The sequence below is a fragment of the Mesoplodon densirostris genome, chromosome 8 (assembly GCF_025265405.1).
Source record: "Mesoplodon densirostris isolate mMesDen1 chromosome 8, mMesDen1 primary haplotype, whole genome shotgun sequence".
Classification (NCBI taxonomy): domain Eukaryota; kingdom Metazoa; phylum Chordata; class Mammalia; order Artiodactyla; family Ziphiidae; genus Mesoplodon; species Mesoplodon densirostris.
In genome coordinates, this window is record NC_082668.1 from 100,745,895 (window position 1) to 100,755,475 (window position 9,581).

Genomic DNA, 9,581 nt, shown 5'->3' on the forward strand with positions numbered 1-9,581 from the left:
GAAATTATAAAACATTCTGAACTGAAGAAAAATCAAAGTAAAACCTATCAAAATTTGCAGGATGCAACTAGAGCCATTCATAGACGCAGAGCACCTAGAACTCTTAAGTATTTTGCTGGTGCAAAATTGAACAGTCATTTTGGAAACAATTTGGCAGTTTTTTATGAAGTTAAACATATCTTTATCATTTAGCTCAGTAATCATATTCCTAGATATTTACCCTAGAGAAATGAAAACTTACATTTACACAAAAACCTATAAACAAATGTTTATAATAGCTCGGTTGATGATAGCCAAAAAGTGGAAACACCCCAAATATCCTTCAAGACATAAATGGATAAACAAATGGTAATACATCCAAGTAATAAAATATTCAGCAGCAAAATGGATTGGACTATTGATACATGCAAAAACTTAGATGAGGGCTTCCCTGGTGGTGCAGTGGTTAAGAATCTGCCTGCCAATGCAGGGGACACGGGTTCGATCCCTGGTCTGGGAAGATCCCACATGCCGCGGAGCAACTAAGCCTGCAAGCCACAACTACTGAGCCTGCGCTCTAGAGCCTGCGACCCACAAGTACTGAGCCCATGCACTACACTTACTGAAGGCTGTGTGCCTAGAGCCCGTGCTCCACAACAAGAGAAGCCACCGCAATGAGAAGCCTGTGCACCACAACGAGGAGCAGTCCCCACTTGCCGCAACTAGAGGAAGCCCACGCGCAGCATCAAAGACCCAATGCAGCCAAAAATAATTTAAAAAAAAAAACTTAGATGAATCTCAAAGGCATTTTGTGTGTGAAAGAAGCCAATATCCAAAGGTTACATACTCTATCATCCCACATATGGCAATCTCAAAAAGACAAAAGTATAGCAATGAAGAACGGATCAGAGATTGCAGTGGTTAAGGGTGGGAGAAACTCAAGGGAACTGGGGTTTTCTTGTTTGTTTGTTTGTTTTGAGGTTATGGAACTGTTAAGTATATTGATTGTGGTGGTAGTTACACAAATCTAAACATGCATTAAAATTCAGAGACCTGGGCCTCCCTGGTGGCGCAGTGGTTGAGAGTCCGCCTGCCGATGCAGGGGATACGGGTTCGTGCCCCGATCTGGGAGGATCCCATATGCCGCGGAGCGGCTGGGCCCGTGAGCCATGGCCGCTGGGCCTGCGCATCCGGAGCCTGTGCTCCGCAACGGGAGAGGCCACAACAGTGAGAGGCCCGCATACCGCAAAAAGAAACAAACAAACAAAAAAATTCAGAGACCTATACACCAAAACAAAAGATCAAATTTTACCACGTTAATTTAAAAAATAAAATTAATACAAATAAATACTTTTATTTGTTTACTTTGAAAATATAAGACACAAACTTCCCCAAATAAGATTTGAATATCTAGGTAACATCAAGACTAATCTGACCACAAAAGAAAACCAGGAAGATAGTGATATACTCACCACTGCTTGCCCCTCTACAGTTTCCATTACTAGAATCCATAGGAAAATCTGAAAGGAGGTGATAGAATAAAGTAAGAATCATAACATATTCATTATTATTTCAAGAATTCCCATATTAAAATCTAATTCAGTCACAAGTTGATTTGGGTAAGAACCCAGGTGTCTCAAGGAAATTGATTCTTGTTAGTGTTGTGAGGTTGACACTCTATCATTTGTAGGTCAAATAAGGACACAATGTATTCTTTCATGTGATTGACAGTTGATATACTCTTTTGAATCTTCATCAACTGTGCATACTACTTCAGTATTTAATAAACAAAGTTTCTGAGTTTCACAAAAACTTCCTGTAACTTTAAAGCCCATGAATATATTAGGTATTCACCCAACACATTTCTTGATGGCTAAAAGAACTAAATACACCTCTTTGATAAACAGATGTATCACACTTCACTGGCATACATTTTAATTCTTAGTGCTTAAGGAAAGCATGCAGAAAGCATTCTTGTGCTCTGGGTTAACTGCACACTAAACAGTTCGTTAGCAGAAAGGACGCCTACCATCCAGGGGACTACCCAAGCCAGTGCAATTAATAGACACAGTAATAATTGGAAAGTGCCATCAACTCTTTTCGTGATCCCCAAATCCCAGAAAATGATAAAATGATAAATGGTAATGAAAATGGTAATTATGTAAAGTTCTTCTTTGTTCTAGTTTAGAAATCAGCCTCTAATGAATAACACTGAGTGCCCCAGCAAAGCACTATGCTGTACCTAATTATATGTTCTTACTGACACTTCAACTCAGTACACTTACACAAGCATTTTACATTTGTATTAATACTGTATGTTAAATGAGTTTAATGCCTCTGTTTATCCTAATAGAAAATAATGTTCTTCCTCTGTCCTTTTTCTTCACAGGTCATATCATGAATAAATTAAACAAGGAGGGGTAATACCATTTTAGAACAATAACACCCAAAATTACAACTAATGAATTACTTTCCCAGGCTTAGTAATCATTAGCTGGTATTTTAAAAGGTATATCCTAGGGAGTTTCCTGGTGGCCTAGCGGTTAGGATTCTGGGCTTTCACTGCTGTGGCTAGGGTTCAGTCCCTGGTCGGGGAACTGAGATCCCACAAGCCTGCGGTGTGGCCAAAAAAATTAATAAAAAATAAGAAAAAAAGCTATATCGTAGGAAAGATGGCAGTCACCAAATAAAAATATAGATAATTAGGCAACAAAGACTTGATTCTAAAATGTTTGGTTCCACTCAGGTCAGATACTATGAATTCTATTCTTGAATAAGTCTAATAATCATGTAATAATATGCATATGATTTATACAAAGATGATCTCTCCGTAAATTAAAAAAGTATATTGATCCACGTTTAAAATAATTGCTTAATGTCAAAAGGTTGAAATAAAATTGAAAGATAAAATTCTTCTCTTGGAAAAAGAAAACCCCTTTGAAGCAGCTGAACCTGGGAGCTTGGTTTTCTTCTTTTACTCTAATTCATAGGAAAATGTTTCTACACTTTTTAAAGTGCTTAGACATCAGTTGTTAGAATTATAAGAGAGAAAACCAAAGTTTTCTGATCATAAATAATCCAAAAAAATGTTTTCAGAAAGTTAAACTTAGGAATTCTAACAAAATTATCCTAAATTAAAATAGTGGGTATTATTAGTAGGTTTTAATGCCCCAAGGATTTCAGGTAGGGGTCATAGAGGTTTCCAGGAGAAGAGTTCTAAAAAAGAGCTGGAGAAGGAAAGGAGGGTTTTCCAAATAAAGAATAGCACATGCAAAGGTCTGGGGTGAGAAACCACAGGACTCATCAAAGGACCTGCAAGTCTTCCAGTGGGGCTAATAGAGTGGTGTAAGCAGAGAGAAAGGAAACTAGAGAGGTAAGAAGGCATGAAATCATGAACACTAGAGGCAGATATCAAAGGATTTTAAACAACAGATTCGTACTTCAGAAAGATCATCCTGTTGGAATAGGGAGGCATCATACTGGAGGTCAGCAAGCCAATTATCATTCTAGCTCCATAATCCATGGAAGAAATGGTGAGGCCAAAACAAAGAAAGTACCATTAGGGAAGAAGGGGAGGGAACTGGATTCAGAGTAGATCTAATAGCACTTGATACCTACTGAATGTGGGGGATAAAGAAAAGGGTGGAAGCAAAGCGGACTCCCAGGCCTGGAGTATGGGTGTGGTGGTGTCTCTTAACAATATAGAAAATACTAGAAGAGAATAGTCATATGAAGGTAAGGAGATGACGAGTTCACTCTGGGGCCTGCAGAGACTGAGGGGCGCAGGGTTAGACAGGAGGGTCTGGAATGTATGTCTTCTGCTGTCTCAGAAGTGCAGAGAAGTACTTATCTCTTATCTCTTGGAATCCATTGTCCAGGACTGTCTTCTATTCTCTTAGGCCATATATAAATAGGCTTTTGAAATGCAATGAAGAAAACTTGTTCCTTTAACTGAGATCTGATGGTTGAAAGACACAGATTCTCTGTACAGTTAGTATCACCTATTTCTTCATAAGAGAGGAAATATAGCTTAGAACAGGTCCTGGTTTGAATCTTCTTTTTATTAATAGCTTTATGGACTTGGTGCACTTAACTTCTCTAGATGCTTCAGCTTCCCTTTGTGCAGATAAGAGTAATAGTATTATAACTACCGTGCAGTTATTATGAGAATTAAATACATTAATATGCATTGCCCACTTAGAACAGCACCTGGAACATACTAGGTGTTGTTAGTGCTTATTCTGTGGCCACTAATGATTCCTGTTCTGAGAATGACATGTCCTCTTCCCAATCACATTAATGTTGATTTACCATTTATCATTCACTTCACATGAATATTTCTTTTTGTTTTTCACAATCCCAATGTTAAAGTCAAATGACTTGCTCAAGGTACAACATTAATGGCAAATCTGGGATTCCAACTAAGGGCCCATAACTTTAAAACTGGTGTTCTTTAAACTGAGGATATATAGCCAATTCTTAATCATTTAAAACTCTGTATGGTGGTTCTTGGTCTCCCCTTTTGATACACCTAGTAGGAGGAGAAAGGACAAATATAACTTAGTCAGTTTTGCTATTTATAGCAAACAACTACCTAGAATTTTGTGGGAACAAGATAAAAGTGAATTATTGAAATACAATTTGGAAACTACATAAGATTCCATTACCACTGATAATTGTGTTAGCTATAAATAGAACTTAATATAATCGCATTCTAAAATACTCTTCTCTACCCCATCCAGAGTGCCTTTCGATATTTTACATTATGAAGAAGCTTTAGAATCATGTTTTCTCTCTAGTCTTAATCTAAAATGTCCGTTTCTCCTTTCCATTCCATTTTCCTCCTCATATCACACTAAATAATTCTCCCTTCTTGGTATTTGGCCCCTCAAATATTTGTAGAACAGGGCTAAAGAAAAGGCTGCCTGTTCCCCAGAAAGTGGAGAAATGATTAAACAGCAGTGCATGCATGTGAAAGTTGGCACAGCTCTGCCAGGCGAGAGAGGGCTGGGAGAAATGTGTTGGGCAAGAGCTGGGGTGACAACAAAAAGCAGCAATGACTGAGGAGCGATTATAAAGCCCTTGGCATAGCAAACCGGGAGGCTGTATAAACACCAGTTAACTATCATACCATAAATTTTCTTAAACACTCAACGTCTACATTTCTGAGATAAACTATTTGTAACTAATAGACATCCATCAGACTCATTCTTTATACCTATTGCTCCCAAAGGGATTTGTTCTTGAGCCTGAGGTCCAGGTCCATTTGTGTACAATGAAATACAAAGTTTATATTCAGGAGAAATAAGATCCGCTTTCCCAGTTAGTGAAGCTTGTTTCTCAGAGTTGAACTGAGAAAAGATCTAGGCCGTATCTGCATTTACCAACAGACCATGTTTGTCCAAAAAAAAACAAAAACAAAAAATCAATTTGAATAACAATGATACTAATGGTAAAATAGCAATAGCAACAGCAGCAATTTGTTGAAGACCTACTATGTACCAGATGTCCATGGGATGTAGGCAGTATGTCCCCATGTTACAGATTAGAAAACTTTGAATTGGAGAGGTTATATCATTTCCCTATAGTAACAGTTGGTATGAGGCCAGAGTCAAGATTCAATACCTACCTAGTCTGCCCCATACCCTTTACTCATTATACAATATTACTCACTATACAATATTATACCTTTACTCACTATACAATATTAAAGCACATACCCTTTACTCACTATACAATATTAAAGATTTGACTAATGTCTTAATTAACTGGCTGAATGACTAAATTGAACTGAATTCTCAGATAAAGCGGGTGTACATGCAGTCTCAACTCTCTAGTAAATATACAATGTGGAAAAAGAATAAACTTCATGTGAATTTCTTAGTAATAATCAGGAAGATACGATCTTTTCTTTATAAAAATATGTTTGCCCCTAATATTTCAAAACAAAAAGTAGTTTGAAGCAATATTTCATTTCAATAAGATTTTGCTTTGTAAAGTGTCCTTAAACTTGTCGGTGGAGTCATAATGTACTACAAGGGAACAGATCTGTGTGAATGGTAGGATTTGAAAATCCTCTTGACATTGAAGGAAAGTAAAAGGCGGTTCCATTTTATTCAGGGAGACCTCATTTTTATATTCTGTTAGATTCTAGGCATAAGGCATAGGAACTCTGTTTATACCTAGAGGAAGGAAAAAAAAACCCTGCTTTGTGAGCTACCATATCCCACTGAACCAAGGAGCACATTGCACCGTAAATTAAACGGGCCACATGTGGTAGTTCCTAAGTAATTCCAGGTGCCTGACAGTTTGACCCAGGATAGGGAGTGTAATTTTCAGCAAGCTGGCCTTGGAGTCCACCATTCCATTCCCCTCCCCCACCTCCCCTTCAGCTCCCTCCTGCCACAGTCTCTGATTCACACTGAGGGTTATGGTAAAGGGAAGGGGAAGGGAGAACATCACTAATATACAGTTCCAACTGCCACCTACCCCTACTTCTTTTTCTAGCAAGGATGCTGTCAGCAAAGCACATTATGGCGTTTGAAAGCAGCTTAGCAATCAGGTTCCATGGACTGACAAATTGTTTCCATGCATGTCCTATCTGAGGGCTTCAATGAGGCAATTGTTCTACATTTGGTCCATGATGATAGGTAACTTAAGGGACACTTAAGGAAACTGCTTTCCATTCATATTGACCATGGCTTTTGAGAGCCATTAACCTTGCCAAACCTCTCTCATTTGAGGTGCGTCTCTAAGAGAGGTTTCAGAGCAAGAGGAGGAATGCATTTCAGTGTGAACCGCGGCCACCTCATTCCTAGCCCTTGGCCTGAGAAGAGCACCAACATTTAACTAATCTAAGTGTCTGGCAGACCAGGGCAGCAACTGAGCTCTCCCAGTGTCTGCACAACCTGTAACGTTAATGAGTACAAAAGCTCAAGAGTGCTCTTTTAGACCAAAGATTAATAAGAAATACATTTCTTTTTGATTATTTTAAGCAACCAGTTGTTGGTTCGTCATTAAAATCAAGACGACAATAGGGGTAGTCAAAGGTGATAAACTGAGGCGACCATCAAAAAGCTCTTGAAATCTTTCTGCTCAGTATGGTTTTGCAGCTATTTGTACAAGTACTTTTCCCCTCCCCACTCACTGTATGTTAAGTGGGTCAATGTGCACAGAAAGCAATTTTTCCAAATCAATTCCCGGACCACCAAGAACTATTTTACCTAGAAACGGACTAAGGACATGAGCTTAGGCTGAGCAAGTTGAGAGGCAGAAGAAAAAGTTGATTCCCCAGAAATGAACAGAGGAGGAGGTATAAAGACATCACATCTAAGGGCAGAGTTGATCTGGGGAGGGTGTGAAAGAGGACCAATCATAAGAGATTGGGTTTATATTTAAAGTATATGAAGGGTGAAATTTTCGCATTTTGGGTAATTGGTAGGAATGATTTTGAGTTAGAATTAGACTATAATGAACTAGGTTTAGCTGGGGTCTTAAGAGTTATGACTGCCCTAACTAGACCAAACACTAGTGAGAAAACAACTTGTGATCGATTCCATTTACTGTAGAACTGCAATCAAGTTTTACAGTAGGGAAAGATTGAAATGAACCGGTGGTTGATGCACACAGAGAAAGGGCATAAAATAAAGTTATCAAAGACAAATTATTTGCAGAGCTTAAGAGTGGGATAAGGGGTGAGATTAAAAATAACATTACATGAGTGTATGATGATAACACGCCTTAAATATAACTCCTTTCATCCATATGTCATCTACAAAATGACTTGAAGGCATGTGGGAATGTGAAAGGAGCCCAGCAATTTCACTCCGCCAGCTCTGTGGCTGCAGGAAGTCTCAGGAGCTAATTAGCAGTGCATGGCAATGTTTCCCAGCTATTTCAGTCCGGAATGGAAGAACAATTTATCTCATTGAAAGGAGGGGGAAATTTAAGGTGAAGGTAATTGCTCAAACTGGATGTTGAGCAAACACATACCACTAACATCTGTGGGTTGGAGTAAGGTTACTGAATTATCTTGGCATTTTTAACGATTAGAAGAAAACAGTTCTTCAGTTCTCTGTTTTCACCATACAGTCTTGACAAGTAGCTAAACAAGAGGAATATAGAAAACTGATGACTGAGAATGCAAGAGAATCAGGCAAGAAAGTTAAGTGATTCTAAACAAATTAAGAAAGTAAGAAAAAAGCATCACTATAGGAGATGTGGTTACTTGGACACGTAAAGAAGAAGTGAAGGGGCAGTGTTGAGTAGAAGTGTAACGGGAGTGGAGGGAACTGAGTGTTTTAGAAAGACAGATCGCCTATTGAAATAGAGTGCATCCGTTGGAAGGCTGATGAGGTGAGAGGAAAAAAAGGCATGGTGCTCGACAGAGCAGTAATTAAGAGAGACATTAAGAGAAGTGATCCAAAGAGAAAAGACAGAAATCAGAGAGTAAAGGCGAGTAACAAGGACTCCAAGAAGTAAGCGGCTGGAGGACGCGCTTGGGCGTGGGGCGGCGGGGGTGGGGGTGGGGTGGCGCCGCAGGTTGTGCAGTGTCAGGACTCACCGGCTCCGTCTGCAGTGACGATGGCCTCGGGAGAGATGCACACGCCGCGGTCATAAACCGGCAGCTCCTCACAGGCCAGGCTTTCCGGCCACGAGTGGCGGTACTTGATGAGGATGGGCTCACAGCCCTGCCGGGCCCGCTCGCACACAGACTTGCAGGGCTTGATGGGCTCGTGCTGGAAGTCAATGGTGCAGATGGGCGCGTACATGGCGCAGAGGAAGAAGAGCAGATCCGGGCTGCAATGGGTGCCCAGCAGACCTTCGAACTGCTCGATGGCCAGGATGGCGTTGGCCTGGGTGCTGTGGTGCAGGTGGTTGGGCATCTTGGTCATGTTCCAGGGCAGGGACTTGCACAGGGGGATGCGGACGGGCTCACAGGCTGCCGCCCGCGCTCCGGGCACGCGGAGCAGGCAGAGCGCAGCCAGGGCGAGCAGCCCGGCCCGCAGCAGCAGCATCCCTCCCGGGCTGCCGCAGACCATGATCCCGGCGGGACGGGGCAGGGTGCAGCAGTGCCGAGGACGCCAAGAGGCCCGCTCCGCCGTCTCCTCCTCCCCCCTGGAAGTGGACACAATTATCTGGGAGCTTCTCCTCCCCCGGCAATCTCACAGCTTCCTTGGATCAAATTCCCCCAATGGGGTACCACGAGCTTCGCCGAGCTCCAGCCGCCGCCGCCCCTGCCGCTCCTGCAGCTCTGGCTGCTCTTTCCCGACGTCTAAGCCTTCTGGGGCCGCAGCGTCTATTTATTCCTCGCTCCCTCTGGCAGAAGCATCGGACTTCGCAGATGAATCAGATGAGAGGAAAGCAAGAGGAAGCGAGGGAGAAATAAAAACAAAAGTAGATTCAGCTGAGGTAGTTGGAGCTTTGGGGTGTCACCTCCCCTGGATTACAAAAAGGTGCTAAAAGAAGCATGAAACTCTCCCAAGTGAGGAGGAGGACCGGAGGGGGGTTGGGGAAGGGGGGAACCAGAGGGCAAAGACTCCTAATGCGGGAGGACGGTGCAGGAAGAGTTTGCAAGTCTTGTAGGCTGAGCAGAAAATCCA

General features: G+C 41.4%; 1 protein-coding gene across 1 annotated transcript in view; it reads right to left on the bottom strand.

The window, feature by feature from the left end:
• The window catches only part of FRZB (frizzled related protein), a 32,959-nt gene extending 23,939 nt beyond the window's left edge, over positions 1-9,020 (bottom strand). The window contains exons 1-2 of the mRNA XM_060107097.1: positions 8,543-9,020; positions 1,452-1,499 (exon numbers count right to left, since the gene is read on the bottom strand). Coding sequence (XP_059963080.1) covers positions 1,452-1,499; positions 8,543-9,020 — 526 coding nt within the window. The remainder of the gene's footprint in view (positions 1-1,451; positions 1,500-8,542) is intronic.
• Between the last annotated feature and the right edge of the window lie 561 nt (positions 9,021-9,581).